Raw genomic sequence first — 25,065 nt, forward strand, 5'->3', positions numbered from 1 at the left:
TATTCAGGATGCTCCTGGCATTTCAAATCAACATCCTGATTGTCGGTGTCCTCTCGCGACCTTGGAAACCTATCCCTGACCTCACTACCCTCATGGCCTGCCAGCCCTTGTATGCAATCCCTGCATGGGATTCCACTAGGTGCTCCGGTTTCCTGACACAGTCCAAAGATGTGCAGGTTAGGTGAATTGGCCATATTAAATTGTCTGCAATGCTTAGGGATATGCAGGCTAGGTGGATTAGCCATGGTAAATTGGGGGTTACCCACATAGGGTAGAACATAGAACAATACAGCGCAGAACAGGCCCTTCAGCCCTCGATGTTGCGCCAACCTGTGAACTATTCTCAGCTCATTCCCCGACACTATCCCATCATCATCCATGTAGATGGATGGGTCTGGGTGGGATGCTGTTTAGAGGATTGGTGCAGACTCAGATGGCTTCTTTCTGCATAGTAGGGATTCTCTGATTCTGTGATTCATGTATTCGATGCAGGATGTCAAGCTTCTTACCTGCATAGTATTTATATGTCGTGTGCAGTTTCAGTTTCTGGGTAATGATAACCTCCAGGATGTTGATGAAAGAGCATTCAATGATGGTAATGCCATTGAATGACAAGGAGAAATTGTTGGATTGTCTCTTCAAAATGGTCAGTGCCTCACACTCGTTTGACATGTCTAAGCAATGGCAAATAGTGCTGAACGTGGTGCAATCATCAGTGATCATCCCCACTTCTGAACTTAGGATAGAGGGAAGGTCATTGAAGCAACTGAAAGTGTTCAGGCACAGAACAGGTTGCACCTGAACTGGAGGGGTAGTTGAGTGGGATGTTTGCTAGAGTTCTTCGGCACAGTAGAAACTAGTTTGGCGGCGGAATGGGAACTGGAGCTACAGATCAGAGGATGGGGTAGCTGGTGAACAAGCAGATTCAGCATGCAGAGAGTCTGTGAGGAAAGATAGGCAGTTGATAGGGCAAAGTTGCAGTCAGTGTGAGAAGTTAAATGCAAGAATTTTAATGTAAGAAGTGTCAGGAATAAGGGTGATGAACTTAGAGCTTGGAGCTTGAGGTTGTGGCCATTTCGGAGACTTGGATATCACAGGGATGCTTGTTAGATGTTCTGGGGTTTAAATGTTTCAAAAGGAATAGGAAGTGAGGTAAAAGGTCGGGGGAGGGAGGGGGGTACTGGCATTCCTAATCAAGGATAGTATCACAGCTGCAAAAAGGGAGGTCTTTGAGGGGGGTTTGACTACAGAGTCAGTATGGGTGGAAGTCAGAAACAGGAAAGGAGCAGTCACTTTATTGAGAGTTTTCTATTAACCCCCTTTAACAACAAAGACATGGGGGAGCAGATTGGGAGGCAGATTTTGGAAAGGCGCAGAAATAACAGGGTTTTTGTCATGAGTGACTTCAACTTCCTGACTGTTGATTGGAACTTCCTTAAATGAAAATAGTTTGGATGGAGCAGATTTTGTCTGGTGTGTCCAGAAAGGATCCCTGATTCAATTTGTAGGTAGGCCGACTAGGGGGAGGGGGGGGAGCATATTCGTTTTGGTGATTGGCAACGAGCTAGGTTAGGTGTCAGATCTCTAGGTGGGAGAGCATTCAGATGATAGTGATCACAACTCCCTGACCTTTGCTGTACATGGAGAGGGAAAGTGAGGACTGCAGGTGCTGGAGATCAGAGTCAAGAGTGTGGTGCTGGAAAGCACAGCATGTCACGCAGCATCCAAGGAGCAGGAGAATCGACGTTTCAGGCATAAGCCCTTCATCATGAATGAGACCGACATTTTGGGCATAAGCCCTTCCTCAGGATTGATGATTAGGTTTCCTGATGAAGGGCTTATGACCGAAACCTCAATTCTCCTGCTCCTCAGATGCTGCCTGACCTGCTGTGCTTTTCCAGCAACACACTCTCAACTCTGATCTTCAGCATCTGCAGACCGCACTGTCTCCCAGTATGTGAAATTATTTAGTTGGGGGAGGGGGAATTACAATGCTATTCAGCATGAACTGTGGGGCATAAATAAGGAACAGATATTTTCAGGGAAATGCGTGACAGAAATGTAGAGTTTGTTTGGGAACTAGGCAGGTTTGTACCACTGAGACAAGGAAAGGATGGTAGGTGAAGGAACTTTGGATGACAGAGACGTGGACTATCTAGTCAAGAAGAATAAGCAAGCTTAATTAAAGTTGAGGAAGCAAGGATGAGACAGGGGTCTAGAGGGTTACAAAGTTACAAGGAAGGAGCTAAAGAATAAACTTAGGAGAGCTAAAAGAGGGCATGAGAAAGCTTTGGTGGGTAGGATTAAGGAAAACCCCAAAGCGTTCCACACTTACGTGAGGAACAACAGGATGGCCAGAGTGAGGGTAGGGCCGATCAGGGATGCTGCAGGAAACTTGCACCTGGAGTTGGAAAAGGTAGGGGAGGTCCCTAATGAATACTTTGTTTCAGTATTCACTACTGAGAGGGACCTTGTCGTTTGTGAAGCAACCTGAAACTGGCTGATTTGATTGAAAAATTTGAATTTAAGAAGGAAGATGTGCTGGAAATTTTGAAAACCTTGAGCATAGTTAAGTCCCCTGGGCCAGATGGGATATACCCAAGGTTTCTATGGGAAGTGAAGGAAGAGATTGCTGCATCTTTGGTGATGATCTTTGCATCCTCACTGTCCACTGGAGTAGTACCAGCTGATTGGACAATAACAAATGTTGTTCCCTTGTTTAAGGAAGGGAATAGGGATAACCCTGGGAATTACGGACCAGTCAGTCTTACGTCAGTGGTGGGCAAATTATTGGACAGGATTCTGAGAGGCAAGATTTATGATTATTTTGAAAAGCATAGCTTGATCAGAGATAGTCAGCATGGCTTTGTGAGGGGCAGGTCATGCCTCACCATCCTTACTGAATTCTTTGAGGATGTGACAAAACATGTCAATGAAGATCAGGCAGTGAATGTGGTGAATGTGGATTTTAGCAAGGTGTTTGATGAAATTCCCCATGATAGGCTCATTCAGAAAGTAACAAGGCATGTGAAATAAGGAAGTTTGACTGTCTGTATACAGAATTGGCTGGCAAATAGAAGACAGAGAGTGGTGGTAGATGGAAGGTATTCAGCATGTAGCTCGGTAACTAGTGGTCTGTTCTAGGACCTCTGCTTTTTGTGATTCCTATAAATGACTTGGATGAGGAAGTGCAAGGGTGGGTTAGTGAGTTTGCCAATGTCACAACAGTTGGTGGAGCTGTGGATAGTGTGGAGGTGTTGCAATAGGACATTCACAGGATGCAGAGCTGGGCTGAGAATTGGCAGATGGAGTTCAACCTAGAAAAGTGTGCAGTGATTCAATTTGGAAGGTTGAATTTGAATACAGATGACAGGGTTAAAGGGAGGGTTCTTGACACTGTGGAGGAGCAGAGGGATCTTGGGGTCCTCATTCACAGATCCCTCAAAGTTGCCACCCAAGTTGATAGGGTTGTTAAGAAGGCATATAGTGTTTTGGCTTTCATTAGCAGGTGGTTTGAATTTAAGTGCCGCGAGGTTGTGCTGCAGCTCTATAAAGCTAGACCACACTTGGAATATTGTGTTCAGTTCTGGTCGCCTCATGTGAAGGATGTGGAAGCTTTAGAGAGGGTGCGGTGGAGATTTACCAGTATGCTGCCTGGACTGAGGGCATGTCTTATGAAGAAAGGTTGAGGGAGCTAAGGTTTTTCTCATTGGAGCGAAGAGGGAAGAGTGGCGACTCGATAGAAGTGTACAAGACGATGATAGGCATAGATAGAGTGGATAGCCAGAGACATTTTCCCAAGGCAGAAATGGCTATCACGAGGTGGCATAATTTTAAGGTGATTAGAGGAAGGTTTAGGGGAGATGTCAGAGGTAGGTTCTTTACACAGAGAGTGGTGGGTGTGTGGAATACACTGCCAGCTGTGGTAGCTGAGTAAGATACATGAGCGACATTTAAGCAACTCTTAGGTTAGTTTGAACGTAGAGTAGGATAAATTGTCGGCACAAAATCGAGGTCCGAAGGGCCTGTGCTGTGCTGTACTGTTCTATGTTATAAAACTCCTCTAAGGAACTCTTACAATGTAGTCCTGGACTTTAGATGATCAGCTGCTAACTAACCTCCTTTGTACTAGAAGCAAAAAAACAGAAGTTGCTGGAAAAGCTCAACAGGTCTGGCAGCGTCTGTGAAGAGAAATCAAAGTTAACACTTCAAGTCCGGTGATCCTTCCTTAGAACAGTCTGAGGAATGATCACCAGACTCGAAAATTAACTTTGATTTCTCTTCACAGCTGATGCTAGATCTGCTGAGTTTTTCCAGCAACTTTTATTTTTGTTTCTGATTCACAATATCTGCAGTTCTTTCGAATTTTATTTGTACTCGGTATGACTCCAACCAACAGAAAGTTTTCCCTAACTTGCATTGATTTTAGGTTTGCTAGGACTCCTTAATACTATACCAGATCAATGCAGCCGTGATAATCAAGTTAGTTACTCTCACCTTGGCTTTGGTGCTCTTCTATTTTGTGCATATTTAAACCATGTCTGTAATGAGGTCAGGAGCTGAGTGGTCCTGGTAGAGTCCAAACTAGGATGATAGTGCTATGATCGAGCTGAAATTATGACAGAAAAAATCAGCTCCCAGACTGAAATCTGGCTTGATAACTCATATATTTTTTAAAGTGCAAATACAATACTGCATGTTTGATTTTAAACAATAGAATTAAAGCTTATTACGCAAAACATAAAATACGCTAAAACAAACGAACTACATATAATAAAATTTTAAAGATTTTGAAACACGTAGTGATAGACAATTTTCTATCTATCCCAACAGCATCGCTCTACTGTACTCAAACACCAGACAATACTCTTCTCTTCCACATTGTAGGTTTGACTTAACTGTGGCTTTCTATACCTGATCTTTCACATTTGATGGCCTCTGTCTCGAGTATTCACAAAACTGAGCTTACACTTTCTCAACTTCAAATAACCCCGTCAAGATTCAAAGCAAACACTTTAGTGTGGAACTATCAGACAAGCCTCCTTACACTGAAGTTACCAATTTCTTAACAGTTCTAATCTATCTACTTTCTTCAGGAGAAACTGCTTTACACATCTAGCATCCACCAGGACTTTACCAAGCAATTCCAAATCATTCTACCTTGAAGCTTTCCTAATGCTGTTCTGTCTAGCAATTAAATTCTGCTGAAGCAAGCAAATTTCTATTAACAATCCAGGAACTATCTCTCATATTTAAAATAAAATCATGATTCTGTAAAAACCAACAAGTAAATCTCTTCACACAGAGACCAAAACCCACATGCCACTTGTTCAAAGTCCAACTCTAATCGCCCACCCTGTAATACAATTCTAGCTGTTAGATAGCACAATTGATGGCTCCTTTACCATTTTACAAATGATTGAGACTGATAAATGCTGAGGTTGAATTTGTCCTGCTTTTATATACTTGGGCACCTTTTCACATTGTACAGTAAATTCCACTGTTGTAGATATACTGGAACAGCTTGGCTAGGCACACAAAAATATTCTGGAGTGCAGATCTTCCGTACTGTTGCCAAACCTTTGTCAGGGCCCTTTGCTATGCATCTGTTTTATGATATTGTACGGTCTGATTCAAATTAGCTGAAGACAGACATCTGTGATGCTGTCTTCAACCTCCGGAAGAGGTTGAGGTGCATCATCCACTTGGCAATTTTAGCTGAAAAATGATCTAAATGCTTTATTTTTGTGCTGATGCGATGGGCTTTTTTCTTATTTGTTCCCAGGATATGGATGTCACTGGATAGGCCAGCATTCATTGCCCATCCCTAATTACCCAGAGGGCAGTTCAAGGCAACCCCATTCCTGTGTGTCTAGAGTCACATGTAGACCAGATTTCCTACCTTACAGGGCATTAGTGAACCAGATGGGTTTTTAATGAAAATCAACAATGGTTTCATGGTCATAAGTAAATTCTTAATTTCAGACATTCTTTTTAATTGAATTCAAATTCTACCACCTGCTGTGGCAGGATTTGAACCCGGGTGCCCAGAGCATTATCTGATAATCTGGATTAATAGTCTGGCAATAATACCACTAGGCCATTGCCTCCCCAGATGGTTGTTCCATTATTGAGAATGGGCGTCTTTGTGGAGCTTCTTCCTACAGTGAGTTGTTTAATTGTTCACCACCATTCACAAGTGAATGTGGTAAGAAATTAAAGAAATTAAACCCGATCCGTTGGATGTGAGATCACTTATCCCTGTTGCATGTTGCTTCCAGTATTTGACTTGCAAGTAGAACTATGTTGAACTTTATCAGGTTGACACCTCATTTTTACATCTGCCTAGTGCTCTTCTTGTCTTGCCCTTCTGCAGTCTTCATTGAACAAGGTTGATCCCTGGCTGATGGTGACGGTAGAGTGAAGTATATGCCAAGCCGTGAGGTTTGCAGATCAAGTTTGACTATAATTATTCTGTTGCTAATGTCCCATAGTGTCATAGTCATTAAGGCCTACTGTACAAAAAAAAAGCCTTTCAGCCCATCAAACCTTGTTGCTCAAAATCAAGCACCTACCTGTTCTAATGCCACTTTCAAGAAGTTGGTTCACAGTCTCGAATACCTTGACATCACTAGCACACATCTAAATACTTCTCAAAGGTTGCAAAAGTTTCTGCTTCTACCAACCTTATAGGCAGTGAGATCCAGATTCCTTACACCTCTTATAAATCTCCTGACCCTTAACTTAAATCCATGGCCCCAGACATGATTCCTCCACCAAAGGGAAAAGTTCTCTCCTGTCTACCCAATCTATGCCCCTCATAATTTTATGTACCTCCACAGACTTGTCTGCTTCAAGGAAATCAACCTCAGTGCATCCAATCTCTCTTTATAACTCTCCAATCCACGTAACATCCTGGTAAACCCTCTCTGCACCCGCTTTAGTACTAATCATATCCCTCCTATGATGTGAATTCCAGAACTGCACTCAGTATTCTAGCTGTGTCCTAACCAACATTTTATACAATTTCAGCACACCTCCTTGCTTTTAAACTTCAAAAGTAAGCACACAATATGCCTTCTTAACATTTTATCTACCTGCCTTGACACCTTCAGTACTTTCCAGAGTTCAACCATTCACCTTGTATTCTCTTGCCTTGTTTACCCTCCCTCGAACATCTGGATAATATGGACACCTATGTCGGACTCCTATTTACCGACTTTAGTTCCACCTTCAACACCATAATTCCACCCAAACTCATCACCAAACTCCGAGATCCAGGACTCTGCAACTAAAGCCTCGACTTCCTGACCGTAATTGGTTAGGACAGGAGACAACACCTCCTCAATAATTCTCAACACTGGTGCCCCGCAAGGCTGTGTACTCAGCCACTTACTGTACACTTCACACACTCACAGCTGTGTGGCCAATTTCAGCTCTAACTCCATTTACAAATTTGCTGATGACACCACCAAAGTGAAACAGAACTCAAACAATCACGAGACAGGATACAGGAAAGAGATCAACAGCTTAGTGGCATGAATTAAAGACAACAATCTCTCCCTCAATGTCGGCAAATGAAAGAGCTGATCATCAACTTCAGGAAGTGGAGTGGAAGACATGCCCCTGTTTGTATCAATGGTGCTGAGGTGGAAATGGTGGATAGTTTCTAGTTCCTAGGAACAATCTATCCTGGTCAATCCACATTGAAACAACAATTAAAAAAGCACACCAATGCCTCCACTTCCTCAGCAAGCTCAGGAAATTTAGCATATCCACAATGACTCTTACCAGGTTTTATAGATATACCATAGAAAGCATCCTATCCAGTTACATCAAGCTTGGTATGGCAACTGCTCTGCCCAGGACTGCAAGAAATTCCAGAGAGTTGTGAATGCAGCCTAGTCCATCATGAAAACCAGACTTCTTTTCACTGTGTCCATCTACATTTCCTTGGGAAAGCAGCCAACATAACTATGTTATTGAGCTATGGCATTATTGCGATTCTGGAGACTTGGCTGAAAGAAGAACAGGACTGGCAGCTGAATGTCCCAGGATTTAGATGGTTCAGATGTGACAGAAAGTGATGTAAAAGGAGTGGGGAGTTGCACTACTGGTAAAGGAGTATCTCACAGCTGTACTGAGGCAGGATACATCAGAGGACTCGTGCATCAAGGCAAAATGAGCAGAATTGAGGAATAGAAAAGGTGAAATCACAATGCTGGGGATACACTACAGGCCTGCCAGCGGGAGATAGAGGAAAGAATATAGAGTCATAGAGGTGTACAGCAGGGAAACAGCCCCTTTGGTCCAATGCATCCATGCCAACCAGATATCCGAAACTAATCTAGTCCCATTTGCCAGCTCTTGGCCCATATCCCTCTAAACTCTTCCTATTCATATACCCATCCAGATGCCTTTTAAATGTTGTAATTGTACCATCCTCCACCACTTCCTCTAGCAGTTCATTCCATACACACACCACCTTCTGCGTGAAAACGTTACCCCTTAAGTCCCTTTCAAATTTTTCCCCTCTCACCCTAAACCTGTGCCCACTAGCTCTGGACTCCCCCACCCCAGGGAAAAGGCCTTGTCTATTTACCCTATCCACACCCCTCATGCCTTTATAAACCTCAATAAGATCACCTCTCAGCATCTGATACTCGAGAGAAAATAGCCCCAGCCTATTCAGGCTCTCCCTATAGCTCAAATCCTCCAACTTTGGCAACATCCTTTGAAGGATGATGAGGGCTGAGCAATGGATGTGATCTATATGGATTTCAGTAAGGCATTCAACAAGGTTCCCCATGAGAGATTTGTTAACAAGGTTAGATCTCATGGAATACAGACAGAACTAGCCATTTGGATGCAGAACTGGCTCAAAGGTAGAAGACAGAGGGTGGTGGTAGAGGGCTGTTTTTCAGACTGGAGGCCTGTGACCAGTGGAGGGCCACAAAGATCGGTGCTGGGTCCACTACTTTTTGTCATTTATATAAATGATTTGGATGTGAGCATAAGAGGCATAGTTTGTAAGTTTGCAGATGACACCAAAATTGGAGGTGTAGTGGACAACGAAGAACACAACCTCAGATTACAACAGGATCTTAATCAGATGGAACAATGGGCTGAGAAGTGGCAGATGGAGTTCAATTAAGATAAATGCATTTTTGGAAAGCAAATCTTAGCAGGACTTATACACTTAATGGTAAAGTCCTAGGGAGTGTTTTTGAACAAAGTGACCTTGGAGTGCTTTCCTTTATTGGTCAGAGCACTGACTATAGTAGTTGGGAGGTCATGTTGCAGCTGTACAGACATTGGTTAGGCCACTTTTGAAATATTGTGTGCAATTCTGGTCTCCTTCGTATCGGAAGGATGTTGTGAAACTTGAAAAGGTTCAGAAAAGATTTACAAGGATGTCACAGAGTCACAGCTCCATGAAAGAGGAGTTGCAGTTAGATAGGATGGTGAAGAAGGTATTCTTTCCTTTATTGATCAGAGTATTGATTACAGGAGTTGGGAGGTCATGTTGCAGCCGTACAGGACATTGGTTAAACCACTGTTGGAATATTGCGTGCAATTCTGATCTCATCACTTCCCTAGTCTCCCTCAGTCCTAGGGTACACCTGATCAAGGACTGGGGATTTATCCACCTTTCTGCATTTTAAGACATCCATTCTCTGAAATGTGGACAATTTTCATGATTTCCCCACCTCCTATCTCATCCATATCCTTCTCCATAGTAAACACTGAAAGTATCTCCCCCATCCCCTGTGGTTGCACACATAGGCTGCATGCTGATGAAAACAGATTTTGAAAAGATATTAAAAACAGCAGGGTTGTTCTAGTGGGTGATCTTAACTTTCCCTATATTGACTGAAGTTCAACTTGTGCTAGTGGCTTGGATCTGGCAGAATGTGTAAGGGCCATTCCGGAAGATTTCTTGACACAGTATGTGAACAGTCTGTCAGAGAAATTACTTAATTGAACAGTGACCACAGAAGAGCCGATCGAGTGATATCGACAAGCTGTTTATTACAAGAAATGTGGCTGGAAGAGAAATTGAATAGGCTGACACAGAACTGATAGTCAGTGCAGATAGATCAAGGGTTCTCTTCCTTAAGTAGTGGGCACAGGCAGTTTTATAGGGGTACAGTAATGTGATGTGAATTACAGTACAATTAAGAGTAAAACACAATCAATGGGAGGACAATCAGCTGTCCGGTAGCAGCAATCAGTCAGCAATCAGAGTTAGGAGATTTTGATCCTCTGTGAGAGTAGGTACTAATGTTTCTCATCCTGGCATCAATAGGTTTCCATTGTGGTTAGTCCACAAGCAAAGTACCTTGGTGCTTTTCAATCTGAGCATCTTTCGTGGAGTTCCAGTATGTGTGAGGAGTGAGGCTGCCTTAGGGCTTTGGCAGCGGTTGTGGTCACTGAGTGCAAGGAAGTCTGTTGTCAGTCTGTCTCTGGAAGTGGTTTGAGTCATCTGTCTGCTGCCGAGTATCTTAGTTAGTCTGTTTGGTCAAGGCTAAGGCACTCTGCGTAGTTTCTGTTGTAGCTTAGGCAGACATGGTTCCTTATGTTCTTTGTGACCATGCTGTGGGTGAACAGGGAAGCCGGGGAGGGGGGTACATTTTGGGTGTACTGACCATAATACTATGAGTTTTAAGATACTCATGGATGGGGACAACAGCAGTCCTCAGGTGAGGGAAGGCAAATTACACTAATATTAGGCAGGAACTGAAGAATTTTGATTGAAGTTAAATCCACATGAGACATATGGAAATCTTTCAGTTCTGGCAGTTGATAAGATTTCAGGAGTGGCACGTTCCTATGAGAACAAAAGATAGGTATGGCACATTATATGAACCTTGGGATGTTATGGTCTTGGTCAAAAAGAAAAAGGAAGCATATGTGAGGCCTAGGAGGATGGGAACAGACAAATCCCTTGAAGTATATACGGAAAGTAGCTGTCCAGTAGCAGCAATCAGAGTTTGGAGATTTTGATCCTCTGTGAGAGTAGGTACTAATGTTTCTCATCCTGGCATCAATAGGTTTCCATTGTGGTTAGTCCACAAGCAAAGTACCTTGGTGCTTTTCAATCTGAGCATCTTTCGTGGAGATCCAGTACGTGTGAGGAGTGAGGCAAAAGCTAGAGGGTTAAAAGATGTCATGAAAAGTCATTAACTAACAAGATAACTAGTTGCCACTGATGCCTCACATCACCAAAGACCTAGGTTCGATTCCAACCTCGGGTGACTGTCTGTGCGGAGTTTGCACATTCTCCGTGCATCTGCGTGGGTTTCCTCTGGGTTCTGCATAGTGCTTCAGGGATGTGTAGATTTGGGTCATTAGTTAGGGGGAATGGTTCTGGGTGGGTTACTCTTCGGAAGGTCGGTGTGGACTTGTTGGACCAAAGGACCTGTTTCCACGCTAGAGGTTCTGTGATTCTGTGAAGGTTAAGGAGAATACCATGGCTTTTTATGCATATATAGGACAGCCAGGGAAAAAGTTGGCCCTCATACTGCTCCTCAGATGCTGCCTGAACTGCTGTGCTCTTCCAGCACCACTAATCCAGAATCTGGTTTCCAGCATCTGCAGTCATTGTTTTTACCCAAAGAGTTGGCCCATTCAAGGACACAGGAGCGAAAATATGTGTGGAACCAGAAGAGGTGGGTGAGGTCCTAAATGAATACTTTGCATCAGTATTTGCTGAGGAGAAGGACATAGTGCAGGGTGATCTCAGGAAAGGGAGTGTCGAATCTCTAAGCTAAGTTGCTGTTAAAAAGGAAGAGATGTTCTGCATCTTAAAAAGTATTAAGTTAGAAAGTTGGTGGAATGTTTGAGGAACAGGGAGGACTTTCAAAGAGATTTTGCATAGTGCTCAAGGAAAGTATATTCCAGTCAAAAACAAGGATAGCAAGGGTAGGAGAAGCCAGCCTTGGATAACCAAGGAAATAACGAAAGACATCCAGTTAAAAGCTCAGGCTTACAAAATAGCCAAGAGGATTGGGATAGAGGAAGTTTGGAAAAACTTTAAAAAGCAACAAAGAACCCCGAAACAGGCAAAAAAGAAAGGCAAGATAGATTATGATTGCAAACTAGTACAGAATATAAATACAAGCAAGAAAAGTTTTTATAAATACATAAAACAGAAAAAGGTGACTAAAGTGGATGTAGGTCCCTTCCAGAATGAGAAAGGAGAACTAATATTAGGTAATGCTGAAACAGCCAAGACTTTGTCAGTCTTCACAGTGGAAAATGTGACTAACATGCCAAAGAATGATGTTAAGGATACGATGGAAGGTGAGGATCTCTATTCAATTGTTATCACCGAAGGGGTAATGTTGAGCAAACTTGAAGGTCTAAAGGTAGGTAAGTCTCTAGGCTGCTGAAAGAAATGGCGGAAGTCATAGTAGATGCGTTAGTGGTAATTTACCAAAATTCACTGAACTTCGGGCAGGACCCGGCAGACTGGAAGACAGCGAATGTCACTCTGCTATTTAAAAAAGGGTGGAGGCAAAAGGCAGGTTACCAGAGGCTATTTAGGTTAACATCTGTAGTCAGGAAAATGCTGGAGGCTGTCATTAAAGAAAAAATAGTGAGACATCTGGATGGAAACGATTCCATCAGGTAGACACAGCATGGATTCAGGAAGGAGAGGTCATGTTTAACAAACCTTTGAGGAAGTAACAAGCACTGTGGATGGAAGGGAACAGGTGGATGTTGTTTACTTGGTTTTCCAGAAGGTGTTCAATAAGGTGCCGCATATATGACTCACCCATAAGATAAGAATGCATGGATTTGTGGGGAATGTACTAGCTTGGATACAGGACTGGTTAACCAATAGAAAGCTGAGTGTTGGGATAAAGGGGTGTTCCTCCGGTTGGAGTTCAGTGGTGAGCAGGGTGCCACGGGGTTCATTATTCAGCCCGCAATTGTTCATGATATATATAAATGATTTGGAAGAGGAGACTGAGTGTAACATATCCAAGTTTGCTGTTGACACTAAATTGAGAGGAAAGACAAACTGCAGAGAATGCGGAGGGTCTGCACAGACATTTACATAGGTTAAATAAATGAGCAAGAGTCTGGCAGATGGAGTACAATGTTGGTAAATGTGAGGTTATCCACTTGGAAGTAAAATAGTAGTTCAGCATATTGTTTAAATAATGAAAGATTGCAGCATGCTATTGCACAGAGGGACTTAGGAGTGCTCGAACATTAATCACTAAAAGTTGATTTGCTGGGGCAATGGGTAATCAGGAAGGTAATGGAATATTGGCTTTCATTGCTAGAGGGATTGAATTTAAGAGCAGGGAGGTTCTGCTACAATTGTACAAGGTGTTTGTGAGGTCACACCTGGAATATTGTGCTCAGTTCTGGTCTCCTTACTTGAGGAAGGACGTACTGGCTTTCGAGGCGTGCAGAGGAAGTTCACTAGGTTGATTCCAGAGATGAGGGGAGAGGAGACCATGAGCCACCTGGGACTGTACTCGCTAGAATTTAGAAGAATGAGAGCTGATCTTACAGAAACATATAAAATTATGAAAGGGATCGATAAGATAGAGGCAGGCAAGTTGTTTCTGCTGGTGGGTGAGACTAGGTCTAGGGGACATGGCCTGAAGATTAGGGGCAGTAGATTTAAGACACAGATGAGGAAGAACTGCTTTTCCCAGAGAGTAGTGAGTCTATGGAATTTTCTGCCCAAGTAGAGGCAACTTCATTAAATATATTCAAGACACAGCTGGATGGTTTTTTGCATGGTAGGGGAATTAAGGGTTATGGGGATAGTACCGGTAGGAGGAGCTGAGACAACTGATAGATCAGCCATGGTCTTAATGAATAAAAGCAAATTACTGCGAATGCTGGAATCTGAAACCAAAAGAGAAAATGTTGGAAAATCTCAGCAGGTCTGGCAGCATCTGTAAGGAGAGAAAAGAGCTGACATTTCGAGTCTAACTGACCCTTTGTCAAAGCTTTGACAAAGGGTCAGTTAGACTCGAAACGTCAGCTCTTTTCTCTCCTTACCACTGCTGCCAGACCTGCTGAGATTTTACAGCATTTTCTCTTCTGGTCTTAATGAATGTCGAAGCAGGTTCAATGGGCCAAATGGCTTACTCCTGCTTCTATTACTATGAAACTGTACAAAGATTGGTGGAGTTGTGCATAATGAGGATAATTATCAGAGAATAAAGCAGATATAGATCATTTGGAGACATGGGCAGAAAGGTAGCAGATGAAGTTTAATCCAGACAAATGTGAGGTGATGCACTTTGGAAGGTCAAGTACAGGTGGAAGTATACAGTGAATGGCAGAACCCTTAGGAGTACTGATAAGTTGAGGAATCTGGGTGTGCACATCCATAGATCACTGATGGCACCAGTGCAGGTAGATAAAGTAGTAAAAATAGCTTGTAGCATGCATGCTTTCATTGGGAGGGGTATTGAGTATAAGGATAGGCAAGTTATGCTGCAGCTTTATATAACTTTAGTTAGTCCACACTTGGAATATTGCGTACAGTTCTGGTCACCAGTTCTGGATGCATTGGAGAGGGTACAGAAAAGGTTTACCGGTATGCTGCCAGGTATGGAGGACAGTGTGTTCTGAGGAAGGGTCACTGTACCCAAAATGTTAACTCTGGTTTCTCTGCACAATTGCTGCCAAACCTGCTGAGCTTTTCTAGCAACTTCTGATTTTGTTTCTGTTGCCTGGTATGGAGGATTTTAGCTGTGATGGAAAGGTTGGATAGACTGGGTTTGTTTTTGCTGGAACGCAGGAGGTTGAAGGGCACTCTGATAAAATGTTATAAGATTGTGAATGGAATGAATAGAGTGGAAAGCACAAGCCTTTTTCCCAGGGTAGAGGAGTCAATTACCAGGGGACACGGGTTCAGGGTGGATGTTGAAAAGAGATGCCGAGTTAAGAGTTTTACACAAAGAGTGGTGAGTGCCTGGAATGCCAGAGGAGGTGGTGGAAGTGATGGCATTCAAGAAACATTTGGACGAATACATGAATAGAAATGGAAGATAGGGATACAAAGTGCAAGTGATGCAAGTGAAGACATTTGTAGTATGGAAGGGTAAAATGTGTTGGCGCAGTCGTGGAGGGTGGAAGGTCCTGTTCCTGTGCTGTATTGTTCTCCCACCTTGATTACACCCTCTTTCACCCTCTCTCATCGCCAGAAGACACCAAAGTTTGAAGACATGTACCAACAGATTCAAGAACAGCTTCTTCCCTGTTGTTATCCAACTTATGAATAGACCTCATATATTAGAGTTGATCTTTCTCTGCACCTTCTCGAACACTAATGTAACACTATATTTTGCATTCTGCTCTGTTACCCTGATATACTTATGTATGAGAGTGTGTTGTTGGGTACGAAGGAAGGGCTTATGTCTGAAACATCAATTCTCCTGCTCCTTGGATGCTGCCTGACTTGCTGTGCTTTCCCAACAACACACTCTCAACTCTGATCGCCAGCATCTGCAGTCCTCACTTTCTCCCTTATGTATGGTATGATTTGTCTGATTCGGAGCAAAACAATACTTTTCACTGTCTCTCAGTACATGTAACAATAGTAAAGCAAAGCAAATCAAATCAGTAGTTTGCTGCTGAGTTACTATGGTGATGGTCCTTGAAGCCCCCTCCTATAGTACATTCTGTACTATTTGCATCCTCAGAGGCTTCCTCTACTTGATGTTCAACGTCATCTAAGGGAGGACAGTATGTGGTAATCAGCAAGAGGTTACCTTGCCCATGTTTGACCAATGCCATGGAACTTCCTGGGATTTGGAGTCAATGTTGAGGACTCTCAGGGCTGAGTGGCCTACTTCTGTTCCCTACATCTTATGGCCTTATGAAATCTCACAATGTTTCTTTTAATCTTTTTTGTTTATAGACAAACAGCAAGTGATCGCCTCTCTGCCTCAACGCTGCCTCTCAGACACAATGCCCTACTTCCACCTATCGGCAGCGTTGATATTGATCATTCAGCTGGAAAGTTAACTGCTCGACCACAGGTACCTGATAAACTTGCCTAGTTAAAACCTGCTTCTCAAATTGCAACATTATGTGTAATAATGTTCATGATCCCTATCTGCAACTAAGTGTTTTCTTATTGATAAACTACAAATATTGCACATCTTTCTGTTGACCTGAAACTGTAACCCACATACTTATTGATCATTTAAAACTTATGATCACTCCTATTGATAATTTGAAATTTTTTTTGCATTCCTGATTTAAAATGTTAAGCAATGTTGGGTAAATTTGGAATCTTAAAATATTCCTTACTTGCTATATTTTCAAAAGTTTATTTTCTCCTTTCCTTTATGATTTTGATTGCCTCGAACAAATCTCCTCTCAAATTTAACTTCTCCAAGGAAAGCACTTGGAACTTCACCAATCTCTGTTCATTACCTCATCACATGAACAATTCTTTCTACATTCTTTGATTTCTTTATATCTTATTTAAAGCATGGTGTCCATGCAAGATGTAAGTTCTTGCTTGAAGTCACCCTGCATAATGTAATACTATTTTAGTTTTAAGGCCTGTTTCCTTGCATTATTTTGCAGACTTGATTTAACATCTTTGTCTCCATTCTTACATTAATTCCTAGAATTACCTACCCCAGCTTTGTTTCTGTCTGGCATTACCTTCCTCTGTCCTTGCCCTGGCCTTGACTCCTAGCTTGCCCAACCCCGGCTGCCTTTGCTTCCTATCTTCGCTGATTTGGAGGTCCTGGTGTTGGACTGAGGTATACAAAGTTAAAAATCCCACAACACCAGGTTATAGTCCAGCAGGTTTATTTGGAAGCACAGCTTTCAAGTAAACCTCATATATATGTCAAATATCATATCCAGTGAATGTTTGTTATAGCTTATTTGTTTTAGAATACATTTAATTTAGAAATGAATATTATTCAGAAACAAATACAAATAGCTAGATGGCAACATCTGTGGAGAGAAAGCAAAGTTAATGTTTTGGGTCCAGTAATCCTTCTTCAGAACCTCGACCTCTCTCTCTCCATCAGCGTTAGAACATAGAACATATAGAACATAGAACAATACAGCACAGAACAGGCCCTTCGGCCCACGATGTTGTGCCGAACTTCTATCCTAGATTAAGCACCCATCCATGTACCTATCCAAATGCCGCTTAAAGGTCGCCAATGAATCTGATTCTACCACTCCCATGGGCAGCGCATTCCATGCCCCCACCACTCTCTGGGTAAAGAACCCACCCCTGACATCTCCCCTATACCTTCCACCCTTCACCTTAAATTTATGTCCCCTTGTAACACTCTGTTGTACCCGGGGAAAAAGTTTCTGACTGTCTACTCTATCTATTCCTCTGATCATCTTATAAACCTCTATCAAGTCACCCCTCATCCTTCGCCGTTCCAACGAGAAAAGGCCGAGAACTCTCAACCTATCCTCGTACGACCTACTCTCCATTCCAGGCAACATCCTGGTAAATCTTCTCTGCACCCTCTCCAAAGCTTCCACATCTTTCCTAAAGTGAGGCGACCAGAACTGCACACAGTACTCCAACTGTGGCCTAACCAAAGTCCTGTACAGCTGCAACATCACCTCACGACTCTTGAATTCAATCCCTCTGCTAATCCCTCTGCATGCGTTGCCTCATGCTTTCCACTTTCTACTATAAAATAGGCTTGAGTCACCACCATCGCCCTCTGTCTGGTTGAGCTTGTCCTCACTCTGAACAACTTCTGTTTTAATTCTTCTCACTCACTTCAGGTCAAAGGTGTGGCCATGGGTACCTGTATATGCCCCAGCTTTGCCTGTCTCTTTGTGGGCATAGAGACCCCTACTGACAACTCTTTCTCTGGCATATGGATGACACCATTGTGCTGTTTCCCTCTCTTGTCCAGATTTAGAAATGTTTATCTATTTGATTCAAATTTTCATCTTTCATCTGGTCCATCTCTGACTTCTCCCTTCCTTTCTCGACAGCAGTTTCCATTTCCAGGCATAAGCTGGCCACCAATATCCACTACAAACCCACCAATTCCCACAGTTACTTTGACTGTACTTCCTCACATCCTGCTTCTCTATTTCATTCTCTCAGTTCCTCCATCTCCATTGATCTGTTCTGATGATGCCAGCTTTGATAAGAGAACCTCTGAAACATCCACCTTCTCCTTCAAATGAGGATTCCCCAGTACCATGATTGACAGGGCCCGCAGCCGTGTCTGCCCCATCAACCGCAATTAAGGCCCGACCCCCTCTCTTCCCTCCCACAACAACAAAAGGGTTCCCCTTGTCTTTAGCTTCCATTCCACTAGCATCCACATCCATAGATTCATTAATCACCATTTCTGCTACCTCCCATGGGAGGCTGCCACCACCAGATGCATATTCCCCTTCCTTACCTTGTCAGGCTTCTGCCATGTTTTTCTCCCACTCGCATACACTAGGTCTCATCAAAACATGGGCTTCTCCCATGTATAAGCCATTCTAATCTACTAATCATCCCAGTTAGCACATATTGGGGTGGCACGGTGGCTCAGTGTTAGCACTGCTGCCTCACACCGCCAGGGGCCCGGGTTCGATTCTCAGCCTCGGGCGATTGTCTGTGTGGAGTTTGCATATTCCCCCCGTGTCTCCGTGGGTTTCCTCCGGGTGCTCCAGTTTTCTCCCACAATCCAAAGATATGCAGGTTAGGTGAATTGGCCATGCTAAATTGCCCATAGCGTTCAGGGATGTGTAGGTTAGGTACATTAGTCGGGGTAAAAATGGAGTAACAGGGTTTGGGTTTGGGTGTGATACTCTTCAGAGGGTTGATATGGACTTGTTGGGCCGAAGGGCCTGTTTCCACACTGCAGGGATTCTATGATGATTCTGTTCATTTTCCCGGGCTGACCATTACACAGTCCTTTGTCTGTCCAACTGTTTTTCTTTCTCTTTGGGCTTTATCTCCACCTATTGTTTACTCCTGCCCCGTCCTCACACCCCCATATACTGCATAAATAACATCCTTTTCCAAGCTACCATTTCTGAAAGAGTTAACTCTGCTTTCTGTCCATGTATGTGTGACTCGCATGTTTAAAAAACACCGCAAAACCTTCTATTCCATTTGATGGAGTTTAATTTAGATAAATGCGAGGTGCTGCATTTTGGGAAAGCAAATTTTATCAGGACTTATACACATAATGGTCAGGTCCGAGGGAGAGTTGCTGAACAAAGAGACTTTGAAGTGCAGGTTCGTAGCTCCTTGAAAGTAGAGTAGCAGGTGGATAAGATAATGAAGGCAGCGTTTGGTCCTTTATTGGTCAGAGTTTTGAGTATAGGCATTGAGAGGTCATGTTGCAGCTGGACAGGACATTCGTTAGGCCACTGTTGGAATATTCCTTGGAAGTCTTTTCCTTGGGGTGGGGGAGTCCAGAACTAGAGGGCATAGGTTTAGTGTGAGAGGGGAAAGATATGAAAGAGACCTAAGGGGCAACTTTTTCACACAGAGGGTGATACGTGAATAGAACGAGCTGTCAGAGGAAGTGGTGAAGGCTGGTACAATTGCAACATTTAAAATGCAGCTGGATTGGTTTATGAATGGGAAGGTTTGGAGGGATATGGGCCAAGTGCTGACAAAAGAGACTACATTAGGTTAGATTATCTGGCCGGCATGGACGGGTTGTACCAAAGGGTCTGTTTCCGTGCTGAGTTTTTCTAGCAATTTCTGTTTTTGTATCTGATGTCCAGTATCTGCAGTTGTTTCGTTTCTCTTATCAGTACTTTGTTTCCAAATCTGTACCTTTATTAACCACTTTGCTACTTTGAATGACATGTGAATTTGTATCCCTTAATACATATCTACTTCATTTAGGTTCTACTTTTCTTCTTGATTAGTGACCGTACATGGCCTCCTTTTTCCATCTACAAAAATTCGTTGTATGTCATTAATCTAGACTGAAATGAATTCTGCAAGTTGTTACCTTTTGTATCTTGTCAGTCTTCCCCTGTATTGACTATTCCCCTAATTTGGTGCTGTTCATAAATATTAATCTTATATTTCTAATTCATGAGTCCAAATAATTTTTGCATATCATGATGTTAAAGTACAGATTTGAGACAGCCCAGGGAATCCCTTGTAGACTCAACCTGTAAGCCTCTCTTGGTTCGTCCTGGAGATCATACTGTTTGATAGTCTAGAATAAAGAACCTCTTACAGTTTAGTTTAATTTTAGTCATCCCTTTTATTTACTAAAAGCATCACTGCTACAACATAACACTGATACCAAAACGCTCAACTAACTAGCTTCTAATAACCCAGAGGAGTACGGTATTGCTCTTCCTTTAAGAGTCCTCACAGGCTACTCTGCTATACTGTCACAATCAGACTTCCTTTAAACAAAAAGTTTACAAAAAATACTGCATGTTCTTTATTAAAAAGAAAACAGTGAAAGACAATAATTGGTAAGGGAGGTTAATTGACAGATCTTTGTGTGCTTGACTAATCACTCTTACAGGCCTTGAGCTATCCAAGTGGGGAAAACAAATCCAGCCGAGTTAGGCGTCTGCTGGTGAGATAAGTTCCTATCACAGAGAACTACCAGTCTAAATTAAGTGGGAGATGTCATAAGATAACCTTGCACAGCTGACATGTTACAATTGTTTTACAAAATCACTTCTTAGCAAGGAGGGCAAACTTTTGACCATAAAATGGCTTCCCAGCAGATTGTGTCAGAATCTCTTCAATGTTAGGTTAAGAATAATTTTTAAGCTCGGAGCAGACTCCTGCTTTTTATCTTAAGCACTAAATCATTCTGTACCTGAGGCTGAAATATTACCATAAGGTTTCATTTAAACTGATTCATTAATCTCAAATTAAACATGCTTTCTTTTCAGGGTTGTGATTCAAATTCAAATAAGACATAAGATCTAATTATTTAGAATTGACAGTGGGGCAGTCTGTAAGGTCTGCAGAATGGTCTGCAAGAACAGCAAGTAAGTGGTGCTGGAAAAGCACAGCAGGTCAGGCAGCATCTGAGGAGCAGGAAAATCAACATTTTGGACAAAATCCCTTCAGCCCGAAACATCGATTTTCCTACTCTTCAGAACACATTTGCTGCATACTAGAAAATAGACAGGCAGGGAGGGTCGGGTCACAAAAAAAAGGGGGAACCCAAGTTATGCAGAAGATAAAGACATCTGTTCTCACCAAGTGATAACAGGATGCTCTGAGGCAATTAAGAACATTTGCCTTAACATCAGTGAATCTGTGTAAACAGGACGCTGAGTGATAACATTTACGGCTGTTCCCTTGTGAAATTATGGACAGTGTCTGATTCTGACCTCCAAATGAAACTCGGTACTAACAAAAGCCTTGTAATCGATGGTCAGGTCCTATCAATTACAATGGATTCTTATTACCCCTTGCAAGCTAGGCAGACACAGAAGGAAAAACATCTTTTCTGATACAAGTCCCTGACTTTAGAGTTCAAAAGGATGAAGGGCTTTTTCCTGAAACGTCGATTTTCCTGCTCCTCGGATGCTGCCTGACCTGCTGTGCTTTTCCAGCACCACTCTAATCTAGACTCTGGTTTCCAGCATCTGCAGTCCTCACTTTCGCCTAAGAATAGCAAGTAAGTCAAAACTTCATCAATATTACCTTTTACAGATTTTGCATTTCATAACCAGTAATGGCTACGCAAGATCATCATAAAGTCTCAAAAATGCAATTAAGTTCAATCCCAAGCAAGCAAGCACAAAGAATTAATTTTTTACTGGCTTCAGCAGTCCCAGTATTAAAATGCTCTCTCTCTCTCTCTCTCTCTCTCTCTCATGTCTTTTTGAACTCTCAAGTCAGAAACTTGTAACAGAAAAGATGTTTTTCCTTCTGTGTCTGCCTAGCTTGCAAGGGGTTATAAGAATCCATTGTAATTGATAGGACCTGACCATCGATTACAAGGCTTTTGTTCGTACCGAGTTTCATTTTGAGGTCAGAATCAGACACTGTCCATAATTTCACAAGGGAACAGCCGTAAATGTTATCACTCAGCGTCCTGTTTACACAGATTCACTGATGTTAAGGCAAATGTTCTTAATTGCCTCAGAGCATCCTGTTATCATTTGGCGCATCTTCTGCATAACTTGGGTTCCCCCTTTTCTTGTGGCCCGACCATCCCTGCCTGTCTGTTTTCTAGTATGCAGCAAATGTGCTCCATAATGCAACATTACATTTAAGTCTAAATGTTTAAGGACAAGATTTAAGGCTATAGACTTTCTCAGTGAACAGAAGCCTCAGTCCTTTTGAAATGCCTTTCCCACCTTGCATCATTTTGATATATGTTCTATGTTTTGTAGCCAATTTGCTATCCATTTAACAACAGCATGTATTTATAAGACACTGTTAGTATTGTAAAATGTTCCCAGGCATTTCACATATGTTAGCAAACAAAGCTTGACCATGAGCCACATAAGGAGATTTTCTTTATTCTTTAATGGGATGTCAGCATCACAGGCATGGCCACCATTTGTTTCTCATCGCAAATTGTACTGGAGACAGTCGTGAGCTGCCTTCTTGACTGTTGTAATCCAAGTGCTGTGGGGAAATCACAATGCTATTCGAAGAGAGGTTCTGGGATTTTAAAACATAGAACAGTACAGCAAAGTACAGACCTTCAGCCTTCAGTGTTGTGCCAACCTTTTATCTTAGTCTAAGATCAAATTAACCGACATTTTACTATCATCCTTGTGCCTATTCAAGAGTTGCTTAATTGTCCCTAATGTATCCTTCTCTTCTCCCACTGCTGACAGTGCTTTCCAGGTACCCACTACTCTCTGTGTAAAAGAACATCTCCCCTAAACCTTCCTGCAATTACCTTAAAATTCTGCCCCCTCATGATAGCCATTTCCACCCTTGGAAAAGATCTCTGGCTATCCACTCTATCCATGCCTCTCAACATCTTGTACACTCTGTCAAGTCACCTCTCGTCTTTAAAAGCCCTAGATCCCTCAACCTTTCTTCATAAGACATATCTTCCAGTCCAGGCAGCATCCTGGTAAATCTCCTCTGCACCCTCTCTAAAGTTTCCACATCCCTCCAATGACGAAGCAACCAGAACGGAACACAATATTCTAAGTGTGATCTAACCAAGGCTTTATAGAGAGGGCTTGGTTAAGAAAAAGAAGGAAGCATATGTCAGATATAGACAAGATAGATCGAATGAATCCTTAGAAGAGTATAAAGGCAGTAGGAGTATACTTAAAAGGGAAATCAGGAGGGCAAAAAGGGGACATGAAATAGCTTTGGCAAATAGAGTTAAGGAGAAACCAAAGGGTTTTTACAAATACATTCAGGACAAAAGGGTAACTAGGGAGAGAATAGGGCACTTCAAAGATCAGCAAGGCGGCCTTTGTTTGGAGCCCCAGGAGATGGGGGGAGATACTAAAGGAGTGTTTTGCATCAGTGTTTACTGTGAGAAAGGACATGGAAGATATAGAATGTGGGGAAATAGATGGTGACATCTTGAAAAATGTCCATATTTCAGAGGAGACAGTGCTAGATGTCTTGAAATATGTAAAAGTGGATAAATCCCCAGGACCTAATCAGGTGTACCCTAGAACTCGTGGGAAGCTAGGGAAGTGATTGCTGGGCCACTTGCTGAGATATTTGTATCATTGATAGTCACAAAACAGCATAAAAATACCAGACAGCGCCTACTGATTTTGAATACTCAACCCATCAAGAGTCTTCAGGTGGGCAGGGTGAGAAACTGAAGTATTTGAAATGCAAACCGTGGAAGACTGGATAGAAGAAAAAGCAATAGTTATGACAGTCAACACAAGTATTTCAGTAAACTGAGTCATAGATTCAGAAAGGTTAATAACCAGTAGCTAACCTTTTTTTCCTCCCCTCTCTTGTAGAAAATACGAATGTATTCAAACCGGGCTCACAGTGCAGTCATAGATGAGACAAGCCATCTGCCTCCAAAAGACAGACTTCTGGGTCATGAGTACTTTACCAGACCCAAAACCTCACACACCTTCCGGGTAAGGAGGAACAAATGTTTTGGCTTTGCCAGTGCTTCAACAGGTGGAGTTCCACAAACCAGAAATGTCTCATTGGATCGTTGGTCTCTGTGTTACTAATCAAATGGTGTGTCAGCTGGAGTTATTCACCCAAGGAGAAGTGATAGGCCTGGTTGAAGATTGGGCTTGGGAAGATGTAGTTGCTGTGGTTCATGGTAGGGCCAATAACATGGGGATGAATAAGGAGGAGAGCCTTCTGAAGAGCAGAAAGAGAGGTACTTAAAAAGCAGAATATCATGGATAGTAGTCTCATGGATAGATTAGCTCAGCAACATGCACATTGGGATAAAGACAATAGGTCAACAATGTAAAGATGCAGCTCAAGGATTAGGGTGGTAAATAAGGTCCATTTAATGCAAGGAAGGCACCAACAGGACAGGAAGAATGGGCTACACCTGAACTAGGCTGGGACCAATGAACTGACTCAAAGCATAAGTAGTGCTGCAAAAGAGACCTGCAAACAATCAAGATGGAGAAGGCGTTGACTAAAATGATGATAAAAATCATAAAATTAGATTACTTACAGTGTAGAAACAGGCCCTTCGGCCCAACAAGTCCACACCGACCCGCCGAAGCGCACCCACCCATACCCATTCCCCACATTTATCCCTGCATCTAACACTACGTGCAATTTAGCGTTGCTAATTCACCTAACCTGCACATTTTTGGACTGTGGGAGGAAACCCACGCAGACACGGGGAGAATGTGCAAACTCCACACACTCAGTCTTCTGAGGTGGGAATTGAACCCGGGTCTCTGGCACTGTGAGGCAGCAGTGCTAACCACTGTGCCACCATGCCGCCCACTAAGCTGATAAATAAGATGATAAAAGTGGAATCAAAGTCACGACAAGATTGTGCTAAATCTGAAACGTATTTCATGTCCAGAAAAGTAAAGTTATCAGTTGAAATATGCAAGAGAAACGGTCTCTGACAAAATGCGAGGTAGGGTCTGTTGCTCAATTACAATTCAATATACTAACACAGGTATCAAAAGGAATTAAATAAG

General features: G+C 42.6%; 1 protein-coding gene across 2 annotated transcripts in view; it reads left to right on the forward strand.

Annotated features, from left to right (window-relative positions):
• LOC140484553 (primary cilium assembly protein FAM149B1-like) overlaps positions 1 to 25,065 on the forward strand; it is a 185,734-nt gene that overhangs the window by 138,183 nt on the left and 22,486 nt on the right. For both annotated transcript variants that reach the window (XM_072582919.1, XM_072582920.1), the window contains 2 exons: positions 15,902 to 16,022; positions 23,893 to 24,018. In XM_072582919.1, the coding sequence (XP_072439020.1) occupies positions 15,902 to 16,022; positions 23,893 to 24,018 (247 nt within the window). The remainder of the gene's footprint in view (positions 1 to 15,901; positions 16,023 to 23,892; positions 24,019 to 25,065) is intronic.

This window comes from Chiloscyllium punctatum, chromosome 13 (genome assembly GCF_047496795.1).
Source record: "Chiloscyllium punctatum isolate Juve2018m chromosome 13, sChiPun1.3, whole genome shotgun sequence".
Lineage (NCBI taxonomy): Eukaryota > Metazoa > Chordata > Chondrichthyes > Orectolobiformes > Hemiscylliidae > Chiloscyllium > Chiloscyllium punctatum.